Consider the following 17,876-nt stretch of genomic DNA (forward strand, 5'->3'; position numbering starts at 1 on the left):
CTGACTACAAATTATAGGAGTTTCTACATCAGTAATTTACTAGACCAATAAAATGGCAAAATCAGATTTTTTTCTTAAAAAATAACCCCGAAATTTTAAAGTATTATTGTAAAGTAGCTAAGAGATTTTTCAGGATCAGAAGAAGGGTCCAGCACCCTCTAGTAACAAGTAGGAGTCAACTAGGGTAAAGCTAAAAAGTGTAAAGTTTATTCTCTCCTCAAAAAGAAAAAAGGAAGCAGAAAAAATAAAGCCTGATACAGGTGAGGCTTTTCATGTTTATAGTTTACAGTGACATCTGTGTTATTCTAGAACATTTCCAACTTCAAAATACATGATCTTTTAAAACTGATAATATTTCATTTACATTAATCTGATAAAAATGCAGAGGTGCAGGTTTGAAGGTTACAAAAGTAACCAGCGTATAAAGCAGTTAATGGAGGACTGCCTTAGTGAAATAGCATAGATCTTTTTGCCAGATGGAATAGTTGTCAAGCTTGGGGAATTTATTATGTTTAATTGTTTTCAGCTTTATAAAACTGTAGCCTGTGGCTCTACATAACCAGTAAACAAATTACAAATATTATAAATAATTTTAACAATAGTCAGGCACAAATGTTTATATATTTTATTTTTCAGTCATGTGTTCTGTATGCCAAAAGACCACAAAAAACAATATGCATTTATAGATTTATAGAATGCACATAAGAAGTAACTGTGAAATGACTGAAATCATTAAATTGCAAACTGTTTTTAATCAGTGACATAGTTCCAAGTGCATCATCATCATCAACAAATTTATTCAATGTCTACTCTGTGCAAGACATTGCTAAGTAAGCATGGAGAATACAAAAAGGGATAAGATACACTTTCCTGCCCTGAGGACTGACATTGGAGACTAGGAGAATACAAACAACAACAAAAAAAAAGTTTTCTCTTTTGGCAATCAGACTCCAGAAGACCTTAACAGAAATATAAACTCTTCTTTTAATCTATTACCAATTGTCAATTTCTCCCTCTCCACTGGATCCTTAACCTCTGCCTAAAGGCATGCATAGATTTGTCTTTAACTGAAAAAAAAAAAGGAAAACCTTCACTTTGCCTTTCCTTTCCTTAAGGTACCAAAGGATCTTCCTCCTTTCTTTCATAGATATGCATTGACTCTGTACACAGTGCTTCCATTTCTTCACCCCCTACTCTTTCTTTGCTCTCACTCCAACAGCCTGTCTTTACTCCTCCCTAAAAACACTTCTTTGAAAGCCATCAATGACCTTTCTGCTACAGTTAGTATCTTTTTTTGTTTTCATCCCTGTTTCTTCTTTGCTGCATTTGATACTATGTACTTCCCCTCTCCTTCACCTTTCACTGGGCTAGATTCCCCATGACTTGAAAACTCACATATTTTAGAGCTAAAAGAGATTTTAGATATTACTTCAATCAACTCCTGCATTTTACAGAAAACCCATGTAACTTTTCCTAATCATGTGAAGCTGGTAACATAACTGAGACTAGAAAAAAGATCAACAACTCCTAGTCCCATGATTTTTCCACTCTAACAAAGTGACACTTTCTATCACACAAAAACAAGAGCTTAATCAGATTTCTATGCTTTCTCGCCCTTCTCCAAACCCTGCTAAAATGAGCTTATACTGTAAGAAAAACAAATAGTGGTTTTTATTTTGGCATTTAGGAAAAATTTTAACAAGATATCACAGATATCTTGTTAAAGATTCTATAAGAGAAGCGACAGGAATTAAACCATCAGATCAGAGATGATACAAGGAGATAGACTGTTGATGAAAGCAAGAGATAATCAATTGATATTGGTAACCATAAAATGTATTGTGAATTTTAGGTTTATTCCACCTGCTTAGTCTTTAGAATTTTAGCAACCAGGAATGTATACACCCCCACTTAAGGATTAACTGTGGGGGAGGAAAGTCTATGACCCATGTGTGCTAGCAAATGACAAATCAGAAACAACTGACTGACCCCCTTTGAACAGAAACAACTGTCCAAAGCCAAGTTTAAGCTACCATTGGTACATGTGAGACACAGGAAGTGAGTTAAAGAACTTCCTTCATATTTCACATCACTTCCTGTGAGAGGGACTTTGGCAGTGGAATTTGACTTGGAGGGCTGGTGTGTGGAACCTCCCTTGCTTCACTGAAACAACCAAGTAGTGAGTGTTAAGACTGATTCCCCTTCTCCTTGGCTCTTTCTGGAAGTACTAGCCTCCAAGGAGATCCCTCATCTTGGAGGAGGCTTCATGGCTGGAAGATGAGCTAAATTTAATCTTCTGGGAAGGCCCCTTGGCTGAGGCCTCTGAACTCCCCCTGGCTCAGACCAAGCCAGAGCAGATCTACCCTTTTCCTTCTCTCTCCCTCATTCTTAATTTCTTCCTTCTATTGTAAATAAACTACCATAAAATTCCATCCTGACTTGAGTGTTTCATTGGGTGGAATTTAAAATTTAAATACCTGGCAACCACTAAAAAATATATTCAGTCTCAACCCTAAAATTTACCCCTTAACAGTATAGCAATCTAGACAAAGATCCCCAGCAGATTATGTAGATTCCTCTATGGATTACTTATGGAAGACCACAGACAAGAGTATCATATAATAAAACATGAATGGATCCTTACACATATCAAAATTGAAAGTATCATAATACATTAAGGTATTCCAATTAATTCTTCAAAGCCTAGGAAGATGCTAAATTGTGATATACTCTGGATCATTTTTGTTATTTTTGCCTTTATACAATATATAAATCCTGTCTTATGAGGCACTATCATCTCAGGATGCACAGATAAATATGTATCTGTAAGAAACTCTGGAAAGCTCTGTATTGGTAAAAGACTAGGATTGGTTCAGTAAGCATCCTAAGGAAAACTGGTGAAAGATATAAAATTAAGAATAGACAAGATCTACATTTTGAGGGATAGAAACATATAGAATCAACTATTTCATCTTTAAGACTTGTATACCAAAAGACTATGACCATTGACATCTATAGGAGGTGACCCTCAATTTGTGAATTGAATATAATTTGGATGAGATAATCTCTCAGTTTCATGGAATCAGTAAAAACAAAGATTAGAAAGTATGATTTCACATGATTCAATTATAATCCCTAGGCATAATATGACTACAGCAGAGAGAAAGAAACAAGAAATACAGTAGGGGGAATGAACTGTGCTGAATTCCCCTAAATTGCTCTAGCCATAGCAATTGACCCAGTTTCCTAAAGGGAAGCCACTAAAGTCCTGGTACATTGTGATTCTCTGAGTCTGATCAGGTTAATTGGAAAAATAGTTTAGTTTGAACTTTGGTCATAGTAACTACAAGTTCTATAAATACTTATCAGTGTTTCTTAGAATAATCCCACTTAATCATCCATGTCAGGTTGGATAACAGGTAAGAAGATTAAAAAGATTTTGAAAAAAAAAAAAAAACCTGTTTGGTCATATATTTACAAGCAAATTCAAATACTACTCACCATGTTTCAACATTCAACTATCTCAGACCCCACACTTATAAATCATACAGAACAAAGTTTACTTTTTAATGCCTATTAACTGATTTTAAAGGTAAAAGTAACTTCTTTTCTGAAGGTGAAATCACCTGCAATATCATGGATCTAGAAAACATAATAAGTACTTTATAAATAATGATAAACATGTATAAAACACCTAGTATGTCCTAGGCACTATACTAGGCTTTGGCAATACAAAAAAATTAAAATTCCTGTCCCCAAGCAGCTTATATTCTAGCATAGGAGACAACCTGAACACATATAAACATGCACAAAATATATGCAAGGAAAATACAATTTTTAGGAAAATACATCAGTTAGAGTGAATTAGGAAATGTCTTGTAAAGGTGTCATTTGAGCTGAGTTTAATGGAAATCAGAGATTATAAGGGGAAAATTAAGTCACAGTGGAAAGAGTGCCAGGCCTGGGTGAGGAAGACCTGAGTTCAAATCTAGCCTTAGACATTAGACATACCTCAGGAAAGTCACTTAACCTTCTTTTCCTTTATTTCCTCATTTTAAAAATAAGTTAAAGAAGAAAATGGCAAGCTACTCTAGTATCTTTGCCAAGAAAATCCCAAATGAGGTCATGAAGAGTAAGACATGACTAAAAACCTAAAAGAGATTCTAAGATTCAGAAGTGAAGACAGACAGCATTATAAGAGGCTTGTGCAAAGGCAAAAAAAGGAAAGAGTACTTTTAGTGAAGAAGGGCAAAAAAAGACCTTTTTGATCGGAATGTGGAAGATATAAAGGAAAGTAATGTATAACAACAAGCCTAGAAAGGTAGATTGGAACAAAGTAATAAAGTGCTTTAAATAACAAAGGAAGTTATATTTGATCTTAAAAGTATGGAGTTATTGGAGCTTAATCAATAAGGACATGAAAAAGGAGGACCTAAACTTAAGAAATATCACTTTAATAGTTACTTGGGCCAGGGCTCAAAGAGGGGTGAGACTTGAGTTGGGGAAACTGATTAGGAATCCATTAAAATAGTCTAGATGAGAAGTGATGTGTGCCTCAACTTGGCCAATGTCCATATGAGTACTTCGTGTCTCTCTCCACTCCACTTGGAAAAGAACCATTTGAGTATCTCATGTCTCTCTCCACCCAAATCCATTTTCCTCTCATATGGCAATGGGGATTTTCCTAAAGTTTGGGTCTAACTAAATAAACTATGCTACTTGTCAAATTTCAGTAATTCCATATCATCCTCAAGATATGATTGTTTGTCATTTAGAGTCTTCACAACCTGGTGTTTTATTACCTTTCTCCTCTTCTATACTTGACTGCTTTGCAGGTGTACTATACAGGCCTGAACAACCTATTTCCGTTTCCTAACACATAGCATCTGATTTGCCAAGTTGATGCATTTACATGGGCTATTCTGGATTTTCTTGACGGTGTTCCCCATCCTTTGAATCCCAGCTTCCATAATTTCCTTCAAATTTTAGCTCATTGTCCACTTTCTTAAGAAGGTCTTTTTTAGTGTACATCTTCCATCCCATTTTAAATGTATATAGATTATATTTATAAATACACTTTTTCTTCTATTATAATGGGTGCTCCTTAAGTACAGGATACATTTCCTTTTTTCCCTTTTTTGTGTCTCTGTATCCCCAGTGCTTAACACAATGTCTGACACATAATAAATGTTTAATAATTTATTATTGATTGACTAAGTATAGAGAAAGGAACTACTGACAAGGAATGAGAGTGAGTTGTTAAAGCAGCAAGTGAGCAAAATTTTATGACAAATTGAGTCAAGGAGAATAAATGTCTAAACTTGTAAAATTATATTTTTTCTTAGTTCACAAGCTCTTTAGGCTAAGTCAGAACTTGTCATGAGTGTATCATCAGATTACATAATTTTTTTTTTCCAATTTAAACCTTATTTTATTTGGCCATTTTCAAACAATATTCCTTGGAAACAAAGATCCTTTTCTTTTCCTCCCCCCTCCCACCAGCCCTCCTCTAGCCAACGCCCGATTGCACAGGTTATCACATGTGTCTTTGATTCAAACCCATTTCCATATTGTTGGTATTTGTATTAGGGTGTTCATTTAGAGTCTCTACTCATTCATGTCCTTTCCAACCCTGTAGTCAAACAGTTACTTATCTTTGGTGTTTTTACTCCCACCCTTTGTCCTTTGCTTGTGGATAGTGTTTTTTTTCTCCTAGATAACTACAGAATGTTCAGGGACATTGTATTGACACTAATGGAGAAGTCCATTATGTTCGATTGTACCACAGTATATCAGTCTCTGTGTACAATGTTTTCCTGGTTCTGTTCCTTTCACTCTGCATCACTTCCTGGAGGTTGTTCCAGTCTCCATGGAATTCCTCCACTTTATTATTCCTTTTAGCACAATAGTATTCCACCACCAACATATACCACAATTTGTTCAACCATTCCCCAATCGAAGGGCATCCCCATATTTCCCAATTTTTTGCCACCACAAAGAGCACAGCTATGAATATTCTTGTACATGTCTTTTTCCTTATTATCTCTTTGGGGTACAAGCCCAGCAGTACTATGGCTGGATCAAAGGGCAGACAGTCATTTATCGCCCTTTGGGCATAGTTCCAAATTGCCCTCCAGAATGGTTGGATCAGTTCACAACCCCACCAGCAATGAATTAATGTCCCTACTTTGCCACATCCCCTCCAGCATTCATTACTTTCCTTTGCTGTTATGTTAGCCAATCTGCTAGGTGTGAGGTGATATCTCAGAGTTGTTTTGATTTGCATCTCTCTGATTATAAGGGATTTAGAGCACTTTTTCATGTGCTTATTAATAGTATTGATTTCTTTGGCTGAAAATTGCCTGTTCATGTCCTTTACCCATTTTTCAATTGGAGAATGGCTTGATTTTTTGTACAATTGATTTAGCTCTTCATAAATTTGAATAATTAGACCTTTGTCAGAGGAAATTGTTTCTGAGTTTGTTGTTTCCTTTCTCAATTTGGTTACATTGATTTTGTTTGTACAAAACCTTTTTAATTTGATGTAATCAAAATAGTTTATTTTACATTTTGTGACTCTTTCTATGTCTTGCTTGGTTTTAAAGTCTTTCCCCTCCCACAGGTCTGACATGTATACTATTCTGTGTTCCCCTAATTTACTTATAGTTTCCTTCTTTATGTTCAAGTCATTCACCTATTCTGAGTTTATCTTGGTGTGGGGTGTGAGGTGTTGATCCAAACCTAATCTCTCCCACACTGTCTTCCAGTTTTCCCAGCAGTTTTGTCAAATACTGGGTTTTTGTCCCAGAAGCTGGGCTCTTTGGGTTTGTCATACTAGGGTCACTTACCCCAATCTATTCCACTGATCCTCCTTTCTGTCTCTTAGCTAGTACCAAATTGTTTTGATGACCACTGCTTTATAATAGAGTTTGAGATCTGGGACTGCAAGGTCACCTTCCTGTGTATTTTTTTCATTATTTCCCTGGATATCTTTGACCCTTTGTTCTTCCAAATGAACTTTGTTATGTTTTTTTCTAAGTCACTAAAAAATTTTTTTGGAAGTTCAATGGGTATGGCACTAAATAGATAAATAAGTTTGGGTAGGATGGTCATTTTTATTATATCGTCTCGTCCTACCCATGAGCAGTTAATATTTTTCCAATTGCTCAAGTCTAGTTTTAGTTGCGTGGAGAGTGTTTTGTAGTTGTGTTCATATAGTTCCTGTGTTTGTCTCGGGAGATAGATTCCTAGGTATTTTATATTGTATTATATATTTTATTTTGTCTAAGGTAATTTTGAATGGGATTTCTCTTTCTAATTCTTGCCGCTGAGCTGTGTTGGAAATATATAGAAATGCTGATGACTTATGCGGGTTTATTTTGTAATCTGCAACTTTGCTAAAGTTGTTGATTATTTCGACTAGCTTTTTGGTTGGTTCTCTAGGATTCTTTAAGTAGATCATCATATTATCTGCAAAGAGTGATAGCTTGGTCTCCTCCTTGCCTATTGTGATGCCTTCAATTTATTTTTCTTCTCTAATTGCTACTGCTAGTGTTTCTAGTACAATGTCAAATAATACAGGTGATAATGGGCATCCTTGTTTCACTCCTGATCTTACTGGGAATGCATCTAGTTTAACCCCTTTGCAGATGATATTAGTTGATGGTTTTAGATATATACTGTTTATTATTTTTAGGAATGACCCTTCTATTCCTATGCTTTCTAGTGTTTTAAAAAGGAATGGGTATTGTATTTTATCAAAGGCTTTTTCTGCATCTATTGAGATAATCATGTGATTTTTTGTCTGTTTGTTTGTCGATATGGACAATTATGTGGATGGTTTTCCTAATATTGAACCAGCCCTGCATTTCTGGTATAAATCCTACTTGATCAAAGTGAATGACCCTCCTGATCACTTGCTGGAGTCTTTTTGCTAGTACCCTATTTAAGATTTTTGCAGCTATATTCATTAGGAAGATTAGTCTATAGTTTTCTTTCTCCGTTTTTGACCTGCCTGACTTTGGAATCAGTACCATGTTTGTGTCATAAAGGGAATTTGGTAGAACTCTCTCTTTGCTTATTATGTCAAATAGTTTGTATAATATTGGGATTAGCTGTTCTGTGGAAGTTTGATAGAATTCACATGTGAATCCATCAGGCCCTGCAGATTTTTTCTTAGGGAGTTCTTTGATAGCCTGTTGGATTTCATTTTCTGATATGGCATTATTTAAGAATTCTATTTCTTCTTCTGTTAGTCTAGGCAGTTTATATTTTTGTATATATTCATCCATATCACCTAGGTTGGTATATTTATTGCCATATAGTTGGGCAAAGTAGTTTTTAAGGATTGCCTTAATTTCCTCTTCATTGGAGGTGGGTTCCCCCTTTTCATCTTTGATGCTGTTAATTTGCCTTTCTTCTTTCCTTTTTTTAATTAGATTGACCACTACTTTGTCTATTTTGTCTGTTTTTTTTTCAAAATACCAGCTTCTAGTCTTGTTTATTAGTTTAATAGTTCTATCACTTTTGATTTTATTAATTTCTCCCTTAAATTTTAGGATCTCTAGTTTGGTTTTCTTCTGGGGGGTTTTACTTTGTTCGCTTTAAAGTTTTTTGATTTGCATTTCCAATTCATTAATCTCTGCCCTCCCTAATTTGCTAATATATGCACTCAAGGATATGAATTTTCCTCTGAGTAATGCTTTGGATGCATCCCGTAAGATTTGAAAGGATGTCTCACCATTGTCATTTACCTCAATGAAATTATTAATTGTTTCTTTGATTTCTTCTTTAACAGATTTTGGAGTATCATATTATTTAATTTTGCATTAATTTTTGATTTGGCTCTTCATGTACCCTTACTGATCATTATTTTTATTGCCTTATGATCTGAAAAGGCTGCATTTATTATTTCTGTTTTTCTGCATTTGTATGCCATGTTTCTGTGACTTAGTATATGGTCAATCTTTGTGAATGTGCTATGTGGTGCTGAGGAGAAGGTGTATTCCTTTTTGTCCCTATTTATTTTTCTCCATACGTCTATTAACTCTAATTTTTCTAAGATTTCATTCACATCTTTTACTTCTTTCTTATTTATTTTTTGGTTTGATTTATCTAAATTTGATAGTGGTTGTTTCACATCTCCCACTAATATGGTTTTACTGTCTATTTCCTCCTTCAATTCTCCTAGTTTCTCCATTAGAAATTTGGGTGCTATACCATTTGGTGCATACATGTTGATTAGTGATAATTCCTCATTGTCTATACTCCCTTTTAACAGAATATAATTACCTTCCCTATCCCTTTTGATCAGGTATATTTTTGCTTTGGCTTTGTCACATATCATGATTGCAACTCCTGCTTCCTTTCTATCCACTGAGGCCCAGAAGGTCTTACTCCATCCTTTAATTCTAACCTTGTGAGTATCAACCCACCTCATATGTGTTTCTTGAAGACAACATATGGTAGGGTTTTGGGTTCTAATCCAATCTGGTATTTGTCTACATTTTATGGGTGAGTTCATCCCATTCACGTTCAAAGTTATGATTGTCACTTGTGGATTCCCTGGCATTTTGATATCCTTCCGTAATTCTGACCTTTCATCTTTTGCTATAACTTTTTAAACCGGTGGTTTACTTTAAATCTATCCCCCTAGTCCCCTCCCTTTATATGTTTCCCTTTCTGGCCCCTCCCTTTTTTGTTCCCATCCCCTCCCCACTCTCCTTTCCTCCCTTTTTTTACTCCCTCCCCCTCCCCCTCCTTAATTTCCCCTTCTCTCTTGTCCTGTTGGATAAGATAGAAATCAGGATCCCAATGGATCTAGATGGTCTTCCCTCTCAGAGTCGATTTCACTGAGAGTACAGTTTAAGCAAAACCACTTCGCACTCTCTTCCTCTCCTCATTTGAGAATTCTTCCCCTCCCCTTCCCATGTGTATCTCTGTGTGGGAAAGATTATTCTATTTAGTTTTTCCCCCCCTCTATTTCTTGAAGTAAATCTTAGTATCTTCAATGAATCCCCCCTTCCCTTTTTCTTTCTTTTCCCCCTCTTTCACCAAATCATCTTGATGTCCCAATCTTTCTCTATGCATGATTCTTCTAATTACTCTTATGATGCATACAATTTTTGAGAGTTACACATTACATTTTCCCCACATTTTTATATATATAATTTGATATAAATATAGTCCTTATAGAAGAGAGTTTGACTTAAAGAAAAAGATAAGATTTTTCTCCTTTTCCCTTTCTTTCACATTTACCTCATCATTTTCTCTTGCTCTCTGCAATTGGATGCTGAAGTTTCCACTAAGTTCTGGTCTTTTCTTAGCAAATATTTGGAAATCTTCTATTTTGTTGAATGCCCATACTTTCCCTTGGAAGTATATAGTCAGTTTTTATGGGTAGTTGATTCTTGGTTGGAGACTCAGCTCTCTTGCCTTTCTAAATATCGTGTTCCATGCTTCGCGGTCTCTTAACGTGTTTGCTGCCTTGCTCGAGAACATCGGGGCAATGCTCTTCTATAATTTCCTGTAGTACGGCATCAAGGGGGAAAGGGCAGCTCAGTTCACGTTTTTGTGTAAGCTTTTCCTCCTTCTTATAGTGTGGCAATGTTCAAACCCCACTTACCTTCATTTCTGTGGGATACTGGAGAGTCCCTCCATCCTTCCAAAGATTATTTTTAATGCTCTTTTGAGGTAGTCTATTTCATTTGGTGCTGGGGAGAGGAAGCGATTTGCTTCTAGATTGCAGCCATGTTTACCCAGAAGTCCAGATTACAACTTTTTACTAATTAGTATACATCAATAATTTCAATGATTGATGTGTTGGTGAATGGCAGGTGAGAAAATAAAAACCCTGGAAGTACCCAAACTTTTAGATTTCTAACTACTTACATTTCTTTGTAGATTGGCTATAACAAATTAAATTGAGAACAGCTCAGAGTTAGTTGATAAAATATTCTAACTAATTTATAGAAACTCAATCTCTCATGCAAATGATATTGTTGAATCATCTAATCTTTATTCCATTCAATCTATTCTGTGATCAATTATCATAACCATTTCTATGCCTCTATTTTTTACATGTAAAATTGGGATAAATGAATGACTTTTATCCATCCACCTAGTATTTCTGGGATCAAATATATAATCCTCAATTTGCCATAGGCTGATAGTTGAGCCACACCTCTCTCATAATTATTTTTGAAAAAGTGCCTGGTAAACCTTGAAGTGCTATGTAAGTAAGAGTATAATTACACAGAGAACGTGTTGGCATAGATCAGAGAGGCTCTGAGACTTTCTTTTAATAAGTTGTTTCTTTTTTTTTTAATGTCCTATTTATGAGTCATCATCTTTTTGTGCCTTGATGTACTTTACCCTACCTTGTAATGCTGGAATGGTTACTTTCTATGCTTGTGCCTCAATATCTAGATGTGATAGGAACACACAACCCAAGAAAGAGAGCATCTGATTTCCTGTTAAAATATATGTTGCAACCCAGATGTGCTCCATTCAAACCTGATTGGAGAATACCCGATAGGTTGTGATAGGATAATGTATTTCAGGCTGGACCACCTAGAGGTCAGGCTGTGATATCAAATACACATTGACCCAGCTCTTAAAGCTGTAAGGTGTTTTGTGTATAACTTTTCATTCTTGCAGGGTCACATTTCTTGAAAAGATCTAAAATGTCCACAGCTTCTTCAGGTTACCATAACTGGAGCAGCAGTTTTTCCCTATGCCTGGAAACATTCTGGAAAAATGCTCTTGTGACATGTGGGTCATTTTGTGTTGCTGAATCATGTGAGGAATGTTATATATGTTCCTGCCTTATATCCTTTGCTTGACAGATTCCCATTGTTTTGTATGGAAGCCCAGACCTGAAACAGATTCCTCTTTTGTTGTTCAGTTTAAATAAGTTATTCTCATTTTTGAAGAGCTAGCTAGGCTGATACGTCATCCATTAATTCTTCTCTGATCCTTCAGCACTTACAAGGAATCATTTATGCCACCCTGTTGTCGGTCACTTTCTAATCTCCTGGAGATGTCTCATACACGCTAACATAGATGATAAGCTCCTTGAGAACAGGATGGGCATCTTTTTTTCTTTAATCATTGGAACTTCTGCCTGAAAAAGAATAATTGCTTAATAAATGTTTATTCAATCAAATTGATTTTTTAAAAATCTCCCTTGACAATTTCAAGTGGTTCCACTAGCCTTTGAATAGAACATGAGCTGAAAATCTCTTCCTCCTCTGAGGTTACCTCTCAACTCCTTTGTATATAACTTAGATGTACTTAGTTTTCAGGAGAAGCTAAGTGGCACAGTGCCAGTGCCAGACCTAAAGTTAGGAATACTCATTTTCTTGAGTTTAATCTGGTCTCAAATACTTATTAGCTGTGTGACCTTGGGCAAGTCATCCAACCCTGCTTGCCTCAGTTCCTCATCTGAGAAATGATCTAGAGAAGGAAATGGCAATTCACTCCAGTATCTTTGCCAAGTCAGACACAATTGAACTGAACAACTACTACAACAACAATAACAAATCCTAGTTATCTTCATATTGTCTCTCCTATTAAAAGGGAAAGTCTTTAAGGACAAAAATTGTTTTATTTGTCTTTGTATCTTCAATGTTAAAGCACAATACTTGGCATAAATAAGTTTAATAAATACACCTTGACAATCTTCTGCAATAATAAAGAAGTTGCATTTTCATATGCATAAATTGTTCCTAATAATTTTTTCAAATATAGCATGATACCAAAGGAAAAAATAAATTCTTCTTACATGGGGCAAATCAGCTTTGTCCATCTGCTTTATTTTTTCCCTTCCAAATCTGGCATACTTTCTGTGGTCACTGCATTGAGAAAATATAATTATCCTGTCATGCTATAATTTCTCTCTATGTCCTTTAGCAGCCTACCTATGACTCTTTCAAGATTTTTCCTGCATTTTAAACTTATTGCCTTCTGTCTAGGACTTCATGTCATTCAGGTACAGCTGAGATAAGTGGTGAAACTGATGAAGCCCAAGATACAGAAGATCTTTGAGAAATGTTAATAAGTCAAAATTTATTGAAATTGGCTCTTAAGTGGACAAATCTATTCATCCTTGACTGTCTAAAAGCTAGCATCGTCCCTGACAGACTGTCAAGATGATAGTTCAATGAATCCTTATATTCAGAATTAATGGATTTATAAATTCAGTATAATTATTTGTGACCTATAGCACATCATGTTCTAATTCTTCCACTTTGTTCTTCTTCTGTCTGTGAAAAGAAGAAATTTAATTTAAACATTTTTAGTAATTAAGTTAATTTAACTTGAACACAGATACACACTTGTACTCTGGACACTATATAGCATTACAAGAAAAGACTACCTTGAATCCACAAATGGAGACAAGCTTCCTTTTCAATTTGTATGTAAATTAAAAAATAAGAATGAAGCTCTTTTAATAAAAGTGGCTAGTCTAACTAACATTTATTTTCTATGGAATATTATAAAAAAGATAATCACAAGCATTTTTATCTAATTCTGCTTTTTAACTTTGGCTTTTAAAATGTTTTTAATAAAATTGACTGTGTACTTTTAGCAAAAGACGCTTTTCTTTAAATGTTGAATTACTTTTCATAATTAAGAGGACAATAACATATACAGAGGAAATTGGTGCTAAGGTGAGACAATCATGATTGCACTGATAAACTAATACTTGAAGTATCCAAAGAAAGAGCAAATAACAGAGGAATGATAATAATTTAAGATCTTAAGTGCTGCAAAAGGGAGTACCAAGAGAACCTAGGTACCCATAAGCCAAAAATTCTCTTCTCCAAGCTATATGAACTCTTTATTAGAGTGATCAAGGTCATATTCAATGAGAGTATTCATAGGGAACAAAAATGTTTTCACAAACAATATTCAACAATGCACCACAATTTTGCTATCTCACAATTAAGTTTATTCAATTTTAACGTGTTTGTTTGGTACACTAAAATTCTCAACTACCTCCTAACTCCCCAAAGTAGAGAAAGCATCATTTGATCAAAAGATATATTTTTATATCTAAAACTGTGTTTTATTTGTTTCTATTTATCCGTTCTTTCTCTGGTGGTATACATATAGAAATTATTTTTCAAACAATTTCTGTTGCTTTATTTTACAATTAACTGAATGATCTAGAGAATATCTGAGCACATCGTATCTATTTCCTGTGAATTATATATATATATATATGTATACATACACATACAAACATCTATATAGCTATGTATATATGTACAAATTTGGTAGAACATACTCCCCTCAAATCATTTTACTTGAGTTATTCTCTTTTGTATAATATTATTTCATCTATAAACACCTTAGGTACAGTGATGTTAGGTCCTAGGGTAGTGGTTTTATTATCTTTGGTGTACAGAACTGCTTGCTAAAATAATTTTGCAAATATTATCTATTTGTTTCATTTGTTTAACAACCCAAAATGCCATATTTCAAGAAATCCTAAATGAAGACTGCCAAGATTCACAAAAATCAGGGGGCAAAATGAAAATAGGAAGAACAAATACAAAGAATGTATTAGTAATATATAGAAAGAAAATATAAAGTGGAAATATCCATGAATGGCATGGTAAAAATACAGAGCTTCTAGGTTATATGCACACACACATAAACACAAACACACACACACACACACACACACATATATATGCATATATATAATATAGACCATAGATGACCATTGAATAATAGTAACATCATATATAACACATATATAATATACATATAAATATAGTATGCAGTATATGTGTACATATGTTTATATATGTTTATATATTATATGCACGTTGGATATTAGCATCAAATCAGTTAAGGGAATATTTAAATCAATTATATAAACAAATAGAAAACTGAGGAATCTTAATGTAGCTCTCTCAGACCTAGATAAATATAACAAAAATAACCCAAAAAAAAGTGTAACAATAAAGACATTAAATGCCTGAATAGAAATGTAAAAAAAAAAGAAATATGATAGATTTTTGGTAATTGCTGCATTAAAATAGAAAACCCAAAGGTCCGCAAAGTATTGCAGCTTCTTTGTCTTCGCCAGATCTTTAATGGTATCTTCGTTAAGCTTAACAAGCCTTCGATTAACATGCTGAGGATTGTGGAACCATATATTGCATGGGGTTACCCAACCCTGAAGTCTGTGAATGACTTGATTTATAAACGGGGTTATGGCAAGATCAAGAAACAGAGAATTGCCCTGACTGATAATGCCCTTATTGCAAAATCTCTTGGTAAATATGGAATTATCTGCATGGAGGACTTGATCCATGAGATCTACACTGTTGGCAAGCACTTCAAAGCTGCCAACAATTTCCTGTGGCCCTTCAAATTATCATCTCTATGGGGTGGAATGAAGAAAAAGACTACACATTTTGTGGAAGGTAGAGATGCTGGTAACAGGGAAGACCAGATCAACAGGCTTATTAGAAGAATGAACTAAAGGTCTCTACCATGATTGTTTTTCTAATGGTCTGTTATTAAAAATGCCTATGATAAAAAAAAAGGTGCTGCACATTGCACTTATTCACAAAGCATTGCACAAAGAAATATCTGGAGAACTACACCTACCTAATATTTCATTTCCCATGAAAGTAACAAACAACTCTAGAGAATATATATACATATATATATATATACACACACACACACACACACACATTTTACATATTAGTTGACATCAAAGATTGGAGTACATTTTCAGAAAACAGAATTACCTCTGTTTTAATATAGAAAGGAATCTTTCATAATCTGTCACATAAGCATGAAAGCATCATATTTTGAAGAGGGGGATAAAGTGTGCATTTTGTTCTAATATATCTTTTTTTAAAGCAAAAAATGTAGTAGATATTTTATTTTCTGTTCTCTCCAGCAAAAGGCTGTCTTTCCCTGAGATATCATATACAGTAAACTCTCAATCTATTTTTAAGTTGTGTCATCTTCCAAATGAATTATTTTTGTGTGTTTTTCATCTACATCAGCAATTGTTCCTGATTCCATCTTCCTGAAATCCATTTCCACTTCTTATAAATTGGGAATTGGGGTGTCAGAGCCCAAATTTGGTAGTTTTTATATATTTTTTTAATCTGGACCTCAGTATATAGAGGAAATATATTTAGCTACTAATCATAAGTTGAGTTGCCAATAGGAAACTGGAATAAAAGTTAAACACCCAGAGGGTGTCTCCAGAAGCCATATTAAATTTCACTCAGTCTCTCTTCTTTTTCTTTTTTTAATTATAAATATTTTTTAAATTTTTTTCCAGATTACATGTCAATACTATTTTTAAATATTTATTTTCTAATATCTTACAATCACTGTTCTCTCTCCCTCCTATCCCTACCTTGTCCCCAAAGAGGCAGATAATATGATACAGATTGTATAAATATTATCATTTAATATATATTGCCATATTCATTGTATTGTGAAAGAAAACACATTTTGCTTATGATAGAGAAAATTCATGGAGGAAATCAAGTAAAGAATGGTATGTTTCAATTTGCATTCAGACTTCATCTTTTCCTTCTTTGGCATGGGAGTCTTTTTTTTTTGTTCATGAGTCTCCTGGAGTTGTCCTGAATCCTTGTCTTTTTAAGAATATTTGTTATGTATAGTTGATCATCATACCTTATTGCTGTTACCATGTACAATGTTCCTCTGATTCTGCTTACTTCCTTTTGCATAGCTTCATTGAAATCTTTAGAGTTATTTTTTGTTTGTGACTGGACCTGTTATTTCATTAGCATCTCTAAAGTTAAGAACCTTCCTCTACCAGTGTCCACTAACAACTACTCTACTACTTGTAGATTCATAGAATTCTCCAAAGCACTGAGAGATAAAAAGAGCTTCCGGGGGTCATATAGCCAATATGTGTCCAAATGTTAAATTGTAAAAGTTTTGTACAAACAAAAAAAAGCAACCATGATTAGAAGGAAAGCAGAAAGCTAGGGGAATTTTTTGCAGGAAATATCTCTGATAAAATACTAATTTCTCAAATATGTAAAGAACCTTGCCTGCCACACTGGGAAATTAAGAAATCTGACTCTATGACACCTATTTATTGAAGTGAATCTTTGAGGCTTGGACTGGGTTGGAGTTCCCCCAATATTTAATTCACACATTACAATTTTCTGCCATTCCGCTTCATTGTATTTTGCAAATAAATTCTTATTTTAAATGGACATTGCTCCTTATTACCATTTCTTTACATAGTAAGTAGAATACTTTTTTTTTTCCTGGCTTAGGCAATTTCTAGAATTATTTTGCCTCCTCATTATGGTGATTTGTTTATAACAGCTAAACTTTTTCAGCAAAAGGTAATAATCAGTAACAACGTCTTTGCCTTTTTCTGTTTTCCTTTTTTATATTGATTGCTCATCTGAAATGATCAAAACTGTAGCAAGTATAACATCTTATGTTCTTTAGCCTTTCTTCAAACTTGTTATTGATTTTGACTTTGTCCTAACAACCAATTAAATGGTCAGAATGATGTGATTTTGTTCATTGCAATGTACTTCATTTTAAGATACAATCAATTTCATTTTTTATGATGATTTATCATATGTGTCATCTCCAGAACCTTTTTATTTACTTCTGGAAGAAGACATTCCTGATAGATAAATTCTTTTTGTTTATTTGTTAGGTATCTCAAAATGTACTTCCCCTTAATAGATTCACCACCAACAACCCCAGAAGTGAAATTCTTTGAGGCAGAGTTGGCAAGTACTCCTCAGAGGTGTGGAAATCTTCAGATAGCCTCTGGCAAGGTAAAAGAGCCCTTTCTCACACTTCCCAAATGAGTAACAAAAAGAAAACTC

General features: G+C 34.4%; 1 protein-coding gene across 1 annotated transcript; it reads left to right on the plus strand.

Annotated features, from left to right (window-relative positions):
* Nucleotides 1–13,920: 13,920 nt before the first annotated feature.
* LOC100012478 (60S ribosomal protein L7-like) lies at nt 13,921–15,565 on the plus strand. Its single transcript, XM_056808496.1, has 2 exons — nt 13,921–14,017; nt 15,057–15,565. The coding sequence occupies exons 1-2, from the start codon at nt 13,921–13,923 to the stop codon at nt 15,500–15,502; spliced, it is 543 nt and encodes a 180-aa protein (XP_056664474.1). The 3' UTR covers nt 15,503–15,565.
* Nucleotides 15,566–17,876: the final 2,311 nt, after the last annotated feature.

Source organism: Monodelphis domestica, chromosome 8 (genome assembly GCF_027887165.1).
Source record: "Monodelphis domestica isolate mMonDom1 chromosome 8, mMonDom1.pri, whole genome shotgun sequence".
In the NCBI taxonomy this organism is placed as follows: domain Eukaryota; kingdom Metazoa; phylum Chordata; class Mammalia; order Didelphimorphia; family Didelphidae; genus Monodelphis; species Monodelphis domestica.

What these genes read in the sequence shown, in the direction of transcription:
- LOC100012478 (XM_056808496.1), top strand. Translation starts at nt 13,921, where the DNA reads ATGCACCACAATTTTGCTATCTCACAATTAAGTTTATTCAATTTTAAC. An exon ending in CTACCTCCTAACTCCCCAAA is followed by an intron (nt 14,018 to 15,056) that starts GTAGAGAAAGCA and finishes GCATTAAAATAG; the next exon opens with AAAACCCAAAGGTCCGCAAA.